General features: G+C 42.1%; 1 protein-coding gene across 4 annotated transcripts; it reads left to right on the top strand.

The window, feature by feature from the left end:
- The first annotated feature begins 4,489 nt into the window (after positions 1 to 4,489).
- Positions 4,490 to 12,063, top strand: tom1 (target of myb1 membrane trafficking protein). 4 transcript variants are annotated; one of them, XM_078284624.1, is made up of 16 exons: positions 4,490 to 4,733; positions 5,472 to 5,556; positions 5,670 to 5,748; positions 5,870 to 6,019; positions 6,260 to 6,394; positions 6,558 to 6,689; positions 6,959 to 7,075; positions 7,377 to 7,510; positions 7,609 to 7,651; positions 7,753 to 7,891; positions 8,108 to 8,165; positions 9,057 to 9,126; positions 9,602 to 9,652; positions 10,203 to 10,265; positions 10,482 to 10,521; positions 11,287 to 12,063. In XM_078284624.1, exons 1-16 carry the CDS (start codon positions 4,682 to 4,684, stop codon positions 11,379 to 11,381), a joined length of 1,443 nt encoding a protein of 480 aa, XP_078140750.1. In that variant the 5' UTR covers positions 4,490 to 4,681; the 3' UTR covers positions 11,382 to 12,063. The 4 variants fall into 4 exon arrangements, with proteins under 4 accessions (XP_078140750.1, XP_071774592.2, XP_078140751.1 ...); XM_071918491.2 differs by having other exon boundaries at positions 4,491 to 4,733; positions 9,602 to 9,667; XM_078284625.1 differs by lacking the exon at positions 9,602 to 9,652 and having other exon boundaries at positions 4,494 to 4,733.
- The last annotated feature ends 127 nt before the right edge of the window (positions 12,064 to 12,190 follow it).

Genomic DNA, 12,190 nt, shown 5'->3' with positions numbered 1-12,190 from the left:
AGTGAACAAAGTAAACTGTCACAGTAAGCGTGTCGGAGCCGGGACTTGAATATCTGACCTATTCCAAAGAGCATCCTGCCACATCTGCATGTGTAACTGCCATGACAACGGGCTGAGATGTGGGGGAGCGTTGTTATTGTCCGCTACAGTGATGAGAGAACCAGCTGGTTGCAATTCCACTCTGGAGCACGTAACTCACCTCAGCTGCCTTCCTTCACCTCTCTCTCTCTCTCACACACACACACACACACACACACACACACGCACACACAGATGACTCATCCAGGAGACTCAAAGATGCATTGTGATCCATGATAGCTTTGGCTCTGCAAACCTAAGCACACACTAGCAAGGCCAAATCATCTGAAAAGGTGAAGCCCCGATGTAACAGGTTCCTGATGGAGCACAGTGCCTGACGAAGACACATATTTGGTTGAAACGTAAAGCTAAATGGGAGCAACATTTGGTGTGCAGGTATTCTTTTTCCTTTGTTCAATGCACCAGAGATAAAGTGCTATTTTGGATGCACAAACCTTGGCACTATTTTCTGTCTCTGATAGAGCACTACTGCCACACATATACAATCAGAAAGACTACGATATATAAATGAAGGGAACTGGATGTGCTGTGGCAGTGCATTTCATTGCATTGTTTTGCATACAATGCCTCGGATGTGTTCTGCAGCGACCCTGTAGTCCATGCTCATGACAGTTGATAAAGGCCGTCACAGCTGGTTGCAAATTACCAGACCTGTGCATCGGCGAACAAGGCTCTCCACTGCATTTCATTTGCAGGCTGAGAAGCCTAATCAGTGGGTTGCATACTGTGAATATAGACAAGTTACCACCAACCCACCCTAATTGGATGCTACTGAAAACCCTGCCTGTTCTTGTACGCAGCGATGGCTGAGACATGAAACAGTCCCTGGAAAGGTGATAACATGCCTCACCAATTAAAGACAATTTCTGCCAAATATGTTCTTTTGCTTTCTTCTTCTTCTCTTTTTTTTATACCACCTGCCTGGCTCTCCTGTCTCCTCCGCCTCGAGGGTCTCTTCTTTTGTAAAGCTTTTATAATCGCAGGCTCAATCTTGGGGCAGACGAATCAATTCGTGGTACGCGTGCAAGAGCTGCATAAGCCTCCTGCAGGTTAGATTTTGCCCCCCTGACAAATGCCTCTGACATTTACTCCAGGGAAACTAAATGAGAGATCTTTGTGAGTGTACATGTCAGACATTGAGAGCTGTGTGTGTGTCAGAGAGAAAGAGAGAGAGAGAGAGTTGGGAAAAGAAGGAGGAAGGCGGCATGGGGAGAGATCTGAGCTGTCTATTACAGTGGAAGGATATCTCACGCCTCTGCCACATCAGGCCTTATCTGCACGTATGTTCAACTGACGCCGGCCACACTGCAGAGTTTTGTTCCCTAGCAACATAAGAAACATGACTTTTAATGTGACGTTTTTATTTACCACCATTGAAAAGTATGATAAATGAAGATTCATATCATGGCTGTGATTGCATGGACACAGCTTGATTGACCCAGCTGCAGGTTCCATGAGTTTGCAAAGAGACCTATGGTGATTGACATAGTCTGATGATATTATTGGTTCCAATGGTGTGACTCGATGCAAGGAGCAAGTAAGATCTTATCCATCTAAACCCCAAACTCCTCATATTGCTGCCTCTCTCTATGTCTGATAACTGACAACTGGATTTTTGGAGGAGGATTAAAAAGTTGCTGAGGTGTAACAGTGAGAGATTGAATCAATACTGGTGGTTAAAAGAGAAACTCCAATCAGGGAGAATGTGATCTGATCAGAGGCCATGCAGACCTTCATCCCAGCACCTTAACCTTAATTTTACATTTTGAAAACACATGTCTTATTGTTTAATGAATGACATCGAATGTCAATATCCAGCATCTGTCCCCGCTGTCTCACAACGAAGGACTGTGGCCGTATTGGCTCAATTTCCGCAGAAAGAAGAAATTGCATTTGCCAGACAGTGACCAGGTTCCAAATTGCACGGAATCCATTTATGTGCCCAATCGATGTTTATCAATTTGACAGTGATAACGTGGCGTCTGTGACATTTCAACCTTTTGGATGAACACCACACCGACATTTCCAGTTCCTCATGTGTGGCGTGTCAGATTCCCCAGAGAATTGAAATGACAAACAGTCAGGATGAGAACAACAGCCATACAGGAACAGAGTGAGGACACTGATGGGAGGCAGATGTCACAAAAACATCACATTTGGACAATTGTACTCTTTATTTTCCACATCACATGCAGGTACAACTCGGAGTTGTAGTAAGACATTACAGTGATTGGTCATTACCTGTATTTGCCTCCACACTACTGCATAGCAACCCTTGAGGTAAAACAGACCTGTTGCCAAGTTGAGAATAGTGGTTGCAACCGTGCTGCAGGCTTCACCCAAGCAATAATGGTACATTTGCCCCGGCACGGATATGAAACCATTACTGATAAGATCATGGGAGATTTTTCATTGCAGGTACCTCAGGCAAACCTGATTTTCCATGCACTGCAAAGAATACTGGCTCTCCCTCGGTTCCATACACACACAGCAGCAACCATCTCTCATAATACAATCTATCGCCACAAATGTAGCCTTGAATATAACCTTAAATGTGATGGAGACTTGGAGATAAACACAACTGGGGTAAATATGTTTTCTTGAGCCTAAATTGTGATAGCAAGCCATCTGTGACAGCGAGCCGCCTGCGTCTTTATCTGTTCTATCACCCACATAATGCCACATAATGTTGCTTTTAATGAGCAGAATTGTATCATCTCCACTGGTGTAAACAGAGGAGTGGGTTGTACATCAGCAGTGAGAGTAACACCTATAATCTCTGTTTCTCACAGGGCTGTGAGTCACTGAGTCTGAGTCACTCGTTGCATCTTTGGCACAATCAAACACAATAGATGTCTTTCCTCGCCACAGCTACTCCAGCCTACGTCAGTGAAAGTGACATTTTTGTGAGTAAACAGTGGGTCATTCCTTGGAAATTCACAAACCCAACCTTGTATTTTGTTCTTGTATTAGCTGTTTTGTGAGAATGAGCGCCATTTAGAAGTCACATTCTTGGTTATGTGTGGTATGGACAATAATAATCATTAGTCTTGATCTAATTATAGTTCAGACAAGAGTGTTTTGTTTACACTGAGTAAGGCTGGAGGTCATGAGGGGAGCATCAGGCATTATTCCCAGACCTGGTATGATGTGGAATGAAACAGTGCACCCATGTGGCAGAAAGACACTTCAAACATACGACACAGAAAATGAGATCCATATTTCCTTTCTACAGTCTCCTTTTGCCATACTGATTTATTACAGAAATTGTCTGTGTGATTCTGTCACACAGGCATACACACTCTTTTTCAGTGAACTAGTGCTCTCATCCCATACAAAAAAAAAGAAAAACATTTCACATATAGCCTACTTCAGAATATATTCACAAAAATAGGCCAAAATGTAGCCTATATGATATAGATATATGGATAAATGTTGTCAACAGCACATAGGTTGAATGTATTCCCAGTGTCAAAAATGTAACTCAAATTAATGTCATCTACATGGACGAATACATTTTTCTGGCCATTTGTTGAAATACATCTCTTAATGTATTCTGAAATATATGTGAAATGTATGTTTCTCAGTATAGGAAAATGAATGGCTGTGCTTCTCATTTCATGTCTTATTCTGATTTGGTTGCTTTTACTGTTCAGGGCCTTGAGGGGACATAAAGGAGACTGACTTTAATTGAACAAAGACAGTGTTACACACAAAGTTCAAAGTTAATAATGTGTGAATATTACCATACATATATATTTAAATATAATAGCCGAATAATAGGAAGAAGAAGAAGAAGAATTATAACTGAAATATAATACATGATCCATAATAAATAACACATTTATAACAATTTACAGTTTACATTTTCCTTTTGTTATGTAACTGTAGTGATTCTAGTAAAGAGGCAAATTCATAAGAGAAGTCTTGAAACCTGGTTTTCACTTTTGAGAATCAGCATTTGTGAAAAATGTGTAAAATTTCCCCTTTAAGATCACATTCACCGTATGATCTGATTTCTCATCTCTGTCTTCATAGTAACAGATGACACACACACACACACACACACACACACACAGACGCACACACACATACGTGCGCAAACACACACACACACACACACACACACACACACACACACACACACACTCTGTACCTTCATGCTTTGGCAACATTGTTTGTAATTTTCATGCCAATAAAGCAAATTGAATTGAATTGACATTCTCTGCAGATTGCACTCCTTTCAAAACAAACGGTTAAACCATCGCGGGATTTTGCAGTATCATATTACAATCCCAGAATAAGTGACGTAACGACTCTATTTCTCTTTTCACCAGTGTCTGGAATGAAAAAAATCATTGAGGAGTACAGTAAATGTTAAGCTGGCCATCCTAACTGAATGGATAGCACTTTCCCTTTAATACATGACGTAATGCAGTTCAACTGGTGCTCCACTTCGCTGTGAGCTGAGCTGAGCTGAGCCGAGCCGAGCTGTCTGGAAGACGAAGCAGCAGCAGAAGAAGAAGCGGGGCTGTTGTCGGGACCGGGACGTCGGTGCTGCGCCGGGCCGTCAGGACACAAGATGGAGTTTTTAACAGGGAATCCTTTCAGCACGTCTGTTGGACAACGAATAGGTAATAAACCGTTTAATTGCTGTCAGAGGTCGTTACATTATAAACGAGTACATCGTCCATTCATCGTCATGCACCTTTACTGGAGGTATTTGCATTCAGCGGCTACACTACAGCTTCTCTCCCGTTATGCATGTGTATTATAAAGCGTTTTGTTGAACGTTAGCTTATGAACGGATCGATGCTCGTGTAACACATGATGGAAGAAAGCGTCCAAATTAAATTTATCAAGATTGACGGCGCAACAAAGGCTTATTGCTTGATTGGCGCGTCCACTGCACAATGATAACAGAGAGGCGGGATTAAGATCCGCCGAGCCTCAAATTGATTGGCTGTGATCTTTTCTATTTAACGTGCAGTAGATGGGCGGGACGAGCAGTTACAGACATCCTCCTGACCCAAATTTGATGTTACTCGGCTGCAGGCTAAATGAAATGCTTTAGAGGAGATAGCAGTTAGCTTTAATCGATTTACATGAATGAAACAATCAGCCACTTAACCTGTAGGCTTTTTTTCAGTAAGAAAAGCTGCTTTGATATTGTTATGTTAAAGAAGAGATGGCTGTTCAATTTTAATTAAGTGTGCCAAGCAGTAATGAATGAGAAAATGAGAGAAAACAAGTTATGTAATCATCATAAAGCCAAATTATATGATACATATAATTGCTGAGTATATTTGTTACACCCATTCAGTCATTTAATCATTTGTCATTCATTTTGTTCTTCTACACCTTTTCCTCAGAGCGTGCCACCAGCTCCAGCCTGCCGTCTGAAGACTGGGCCCTGAACATGGAAATCTGCGACATCGTCAACAGTACAGATGAAGGGTGCGTGTTATCTGCAGGATACCATCAGGAACCAGCCAGTCCTCTGGAGGTTACATTCCTCTTCTGCACTGGTGATTTGTTACGCTGATGGTTTAACGTTTCTCTGATTGCAGACCGAGAGACGCGGTCAGAGCCATCAAGAAAAGGATCGGGGGGAACAAGAACTTCAGGGAGGTCATGCTGGCGCTGACGGTGAGTGTCGTTCCCACTCTCCCTCTCTCTGTGTATATGAAGTCAAAACCCAAGCCCCCTGCCTCAGGTGTAATCCATGTCGGTCAGGGTCTCTGCTTACTCTGACCCTCTGTGTCGTCAGGTACTGGAGGCCTGTGTGAAGAACTGTGGCCACCGGTTCCACATTCTGGTGTCCACCCGGGATTTTATCGAAGGGGTTCTGGTCCGGGCAATTATACCAAGGAACAACCCTCCTTTGGTCCTGCATGACAGAGTGCTCAGCATCATACAGGTGAGAAATGCCACGGTTGCCATGGCAGCATGGGGTTGACTGAGGTTGTAACAAATAACCATGTAATAATCATTTTATTATGCCATTCATGATGACCATTTCAGTTCGGGTGAATCGGGTGGTCATGCATATAACATATTGTGCATTCAAGCACAGTTGGAGTCTTGTATACAGCCTGGAGCATTTGGCGCTGTCGCCTGCTTATAGCGTCTCATGGTAATTTGTGCTCTGGTTTTGAAGGCGTGGGCCGACGCATTCCGCAGCTCACCTGATCTGACGGGTGTGGTGTCTGTGTACGAAGACCTGCGAAGGAAAGGGCTGGAGTTCCCCATGACAGAGCTGGACGGCTACTCGCCCATCCACACCCCAGACAGGGTACTAGTACGGCCGGGCATTCCAGGACCGGTACACTCGCTTTACTGCAGATAGCTGGGGGCGATCTATCTCTATCTAGTTTCCTACTGCTGTTTTACTGGGGTTTTCCTTAGTGTCACTCTGCTGGCTTTCATTCTTCTCATGCCTATGCCTTGCTTACTAGAGTTTGCCTGGGAACGGGCCTGCTGTCACTCTGTCTGCTGCACCCAAATCTCCCAAACCTCCCCCCGTCCCGCCCCAGCCCTCTGAGCCCAAACAGAACCAGGAGGGACCCATTGTCTTCACCCCCCAGCAGGTGATGGGACTTGTCACGCTAGAGAGATTTTATATTAGAATTTGGAAAGCCTGGTGCATCTGAGGCTGTATGAATTGTATTCCAGTTAATCACGGACAGCTGTCTTTTGCACGGTGGCTGGAATTCTCTCTCAAATGTCAGTAGAAAAGCCTGTTTTCCTGTGTGTCTCTGTGTTACTTGGTTCATTTTCATTTACACTTGAATCTATATTTGCCTCTGCAAAGAGTATTACTGTTCAGTTTATTTAGTAAACACTGTTGACATTCCAGGTGAAGAAGCTGAAGGCGGACCTGGGAGTGGTGCAAAGCAACCTGACGGTGATGTCAGACATGATGAGCCAGCTGGATCCAGTCACAGCCAAACTCGCAGACATGGAGCTGCTGCAGGTAAAACAAGATTCAGGAGTCAGATGTTTACTGTCTGACTCTGAGCTCTTTCTGTTTCGTCTTCTCTTTCAAGACGACAAAACGATGATAATGTTTTGTTGCTCCGGCCCACTGTGTCTCTAGATAGTGGGTGTCACAGCGGTTAGATTGTTGACTCTCTGCCACAGTAGAGGGAGTGGTGCATGAAAACCATTACCATACAGTCAGTATTTTTGTCATTTTGAGTAACGCTGTCTTACCCTTGCTGATCTTGTACATTACCTCTGCCCCTCTCTGCTCTTCTTTCTGATTGCGTCAGTAGCAGATGTACACAGTGTGCAAGGAAATGCAAGACATGCTAGTGAAGGCGGTCCCTAGACTCAGTGAAGAGAAGCTGATTGAAGAGTTACTGGCTACTAACGATGAGATGAACACCACCTTCACTCGCTACCAGAGGTATTACTCCATATTATCAACAAGATGAGAGAAAGGTCAATAATTCAGCAGGTTGAGTTCTCCATTCTATGAAGTTATATTTTTTCTGTTGTTTACAGGTTTGAAAGGCAAATGTCAAATGGCCAAAATGCAACACAGAAGGTAAGGAACATGCTCATAATGGATGCATTGGCTCAACAGTCATATAATTACATAAAACATTTGTATCATGCACCTTCAAGTTGTTGCTCTTTGTCTCTCAGAGCCCCGTATACGTCAACCTCGCCGACCTCAGTCTTGCAACCAAGTCTGTCAACCAGTCAGGAGTTGCAGCGGTTCCCATCAACAGCTATCTCAGCCAATCAGCAGCTGACACTGTGTCCAGTCAGATGGAAAGACTCAGTAAGTGCTCACAGTATTTCTCTGATATATCTCACAGTGTCAAGTAAGAATTGTATGTGTGGGAGTGTGTATTATGTAATTACCTGTGTACAAGCTTGCATACATACATGTATGCAAGGTGGTATGTGTATGTGTGCCTATACTTTAACCAGTTTAGCATACCATGCACTATATAATTCACTTTCTATTATTGAATTGTTACTGTTGTTCTTCTAGGTACAAGTGAAGCAGACAACTTGGACACATTTTCACAGAAAAAGAACATCTCACAGCGGTACAGAAATACCATTATCATAGCTTTTTACAGCTTTAAAGAGGTACACAGAAAATGCATGAGAAAAGTTTTTGGCATTCCCCTAAATGAATGCTGTGTTAATCTTGCGTAGCCACACCTTCGGCTCAAACTAACGGAGGTCTGGAGAACTTCTTGTCAGAAAATGTTGGATAACGAGACCTTGTGGAGCTAGAGGCAGCCGTTCGATTGGCTCTCCTTTTTTAAGTTTAGCTACACTAATGATAAAAATGGACGAAAACTTTGACTTAAAACTCTCTGCTCTCGACGTCAAATTGAAAGGTTGATTTATCAAACCTGGCCGACAGCCTGTGATGCTTTACATGGGAAAGAGAAATCTATAGTTTTAGTAGTCTGTCCTCTCACATCAATAATGGTGAACAGGCCGTTCTAAAGGCCAAAGGGACTGACGCTGCATATGCTGGTCGAAGTTCAGAGGAAGATTTTGGTTGGTTTGAAGCATGGCGACAGCCCACAACGTCTCCGCCCTTTTCTAACCAACTGTTCTGCTTGAATTTGTCCAGACTTCCTCTAGTTTGAGATGGAGATGTGGCTACGCGAGATTAATGCTGAGTAAATAACAAAGCAAGTGTGGTGGCCATTGATGAACAGGCTGGCATGGTCTACTTGTGGCCATGCCAACCAGTGCTGCAGTGCAGACACTCAGCTCTTTCCCTGGCAAGCTTTTGGAATGCCATTCTCAGTCTTTCTGAGATGCTGATCCTGATTTGGGAAAGTTTTATTCCAACTAATTGCAACCCATTCCTTCTAATTCCTTTAAAAGATATGTGCCAGTCTTTCAATATGTATTAACGTGAACCTTTAGCTTACATGGCTTACATGGTTAACCCAGGAACAAACCTTATGTTTCAGTGAGCAGAGTGAAGTTGCTGTGGATGGCCTGGCTCAAGCTCCGAACACCAGGCTACAAAATGCTGGAACGGTCAGTAAAGATACCATGTTATTCAAGTTTTGAAGAGTTTTACAGGTTTAGTCACAAGCTTTTTATTAGCAGCCATGTTTGATTTTCCCTCATTTATCATGCAACCATTGGGACCACCACAAAATCAAGTATTGAAATATCTTGTTTGTGTTATGAAATGACTAGGATTTGTTATGGAATTCTAAATTTTGAAATGAAAGCAATGGCCTCCGGTCAATCCTGAGATTTTGTGTGTCATTAAATAACAGGCTGACTGTATAGATATTCATTGTGTTTTATGACCTATGTTGGAGCGGAGAGTGGAGAGAGTTCACAGACAGGGGGAAGCACTGCTCTCATTGAGTTACATTGCCAGTTCCTCGTGGCCTGTGTGGATGAATTTCTGTAGGTAGGCTATGCTGTGTTGTTATGTGCTTGTCCTTAATTGTCTAACTGTTTGTGCTTAAAATTACTGTGTGTGTGTGTGTGTGTGAAGGATGACAGCCCAGCCTCCACCCGCAGCTCCTCACCAAATTTAGACTGGATGGTAAAAAAGGGAATGGTGGGTCTAGTGCAGAAACTGGCTGTGCCAAAATGTGTGCTGGTTTTATATTGGTGCATTCTTCTACTCTCTCTGCCTCTTGCTTTTATCCTGAGGTTATAATTTACTTTTGCTGTGGTCTGGATAGTGTGTGTTTGTTTGTGTAGAGACACAACATTTTTTGGGTTTGGTGGATGAAGCATAGAGTTAAAACACAATGGTCTGCATGCTGTTTGATATACTAAACAGAATAACAGAATTTCTGAGTTTACATTAAAGCCTTCGGTATACGCTCTGCTGTTCAGTTGCTGTAAAGACTATGGTTTTGTCTGGTTTGCATTGTCCTGATTCTCTACATTGTTGTTGTGCCTTCAGTTCCTGCAGAGACAAACCCTCTTCGTTAATTGCTTTGCTCACAGACATATGGATCCATTTCTTTGTCTGTTCTTGGGTGGTCCTTCTTTGTTGGTGGTTTGGAAGTTTTGTGATAGTTTACCAGTGGTCCACATTGAACTTTCTGTAAATATTGGTACTTAGTTTGCTCTTTCTCTCTTAGGTTCCTGTCAGTCAGTCTAGTATAATGGATGATATTGAGAAATGGCTGGCCATGGAGGATGAGGTGAGTGGCTGGTTTACTCCATTTACTCATACAAAGCATTTAGCATTTGGTTTTGTTGCATGTACATGCAAACATTTTTCTGTGCCTTAACCTTGGGTAGTCCTCATGTTACATGTTGCACTCAGAAAAGTGCGTGTATCCTTTTTTATTTTTTAAATGTTCAAGTTGTGTATGTGTAAAACATAATAAAATATGGCCTTTCTATTTGCGAAACAGGACGATGATTTTGATGATTCAGATGGTGTGACCAGTGAAGGTGAGATTCTTTCTAATCTGTTTCCTTTTTGCATTTAGTAGCTTTTTATCTTTCATTCTCATATTTGGAGTTATACTGCACCTGCAGGGTGCAGTATAACTCCAGTATAGTTGTCTCTTGTCTCCAAAACCTACACTAGGTGTATAGTTTTGTATAATGCCAGCCTACATGCCACAACACTTACTGTACATATACTGTATATATGATTCACATTTGCACATCATGCATATTGCTGTAAAATCACATACTTATGTCTTCAGTTTTCACATATCTCCATCATCCATATCCATATCCATATCTCCATCGTTATATTCTGCATATTAATGGTATTTTCATAATGGCTCCAATATTTTCATGGTTCCACCATTTCATACTGTGTATTGTTAATACTTATATTTTTCTATATCTATAGTATGTATATGTATATATACACAGCACATATTCATAATTTAGTAATCCATATTTAATTACTCTGATATTTAATTATGACTGCTAGAAACATATAAACTGTAAGTAACTGCAGTAACATCTGTAATTCATTAATTCCCGTATTTCCAACCAATACAGTCTACTTAACATCAACACGTTTTTATTGTTTTATTATTTTTTGCACATTTTCTATTTCATATTTCATATTGTGTGCTTCTATTCTATTTGTCTTTTCCCCTGCTTAATCCTATTAATCTTGCTGCTGCAACAACCTAATTTCCCCACAGGTGTCAATAAAGTTTCATCTCATCTAACCCTGCTTCACCTCCTCTGCAGAGTTTGACAGGTTTTTGGCAGCGAGAGCAAAAGCAGCGGAGCGACTGCCGTCCCTGAGCGCCTCCTCGCAGGACGCCAACCACTCCCAGTCTTAGGCCACACTTGAGCCTGTCAGACTCACAATACTAATGAAGATCCTTCCCCGTGGACTGAGAGAAGGAACGTCTTATTGCTGAATGGATGAATGACATGCAGCGAGACAGTAACGTGGAAATGAGAAGTGCAGCCCTTACCTAGAGAAAGGATGATACCAGAGTACAATGCTATTTATTATGGGCCAAGCTTCTTTTTTAACTGATAAAATATTGTTACTTGATGAAGCACAGGGGGTTTCCCTGGACACTACTATGAGGAGTTATCCATGTGTGGAATGCAAACATTTGCACATTTTATATGGTTTCATTCCTGCTGTTAAAGAAGAGAAAGAGAAGGAATATTGTTACAGAAACTATTGCAACATACAGTATGTACTCCGGTAAATGTCAAACATCATGGTGGGTCACAGACAACCATGGTGCACATCACTATCAGAGTAGCAAACACTGTATACTTGTATGTGAGAGAAGCTCGGCTATAGTGGAATAGTTTGATGCTTGTAATCACATCATTATTAATGTAAGCAGCTGTCACAGAAAACTGACACAAGATTTTTTTTTTTTTACATCTAACATTCTCTTGTGAAGATACTTGAAGTTTAACAGATCTTGCAGAATGTCATGATGGAAGACTGTCATATTAAACTCGTTTATTAACTGACAATCTGCCTGTTTTCATTCTTGAAGGCTGGGGGTGAGTGTTGAGTGTTAGCACTGCGATAAGGTTCCTTAAGGCATGTAATCCAGTTCATGGCTTTGCAGATATAGGAGTTGACAAGCACACCAAATCCAATCCAATTGCTTGTGTG

This window comes from Centroberyx gerrardi, chromosome 7, assembly GCF_048128805.1.
Source record: "Centroberyx gerrardi isolate f3 chromosome 7, fCenGer3.hap1.cur.20231027, whole genome shotgun sequence".
Taxonomy (NCBI): domain Eukaryota; kingdom Metazoa; phylum Chordata; class Actinopteri; order Beryciformes; family Berycidae; genus Centroberyx; species Centroberyx gerrardi.
The sequence above is the reverse complement of the archived record's forward strand: the minus strand, read 5'-3'. Positions and strand labels throughout refer to the sequence as shown.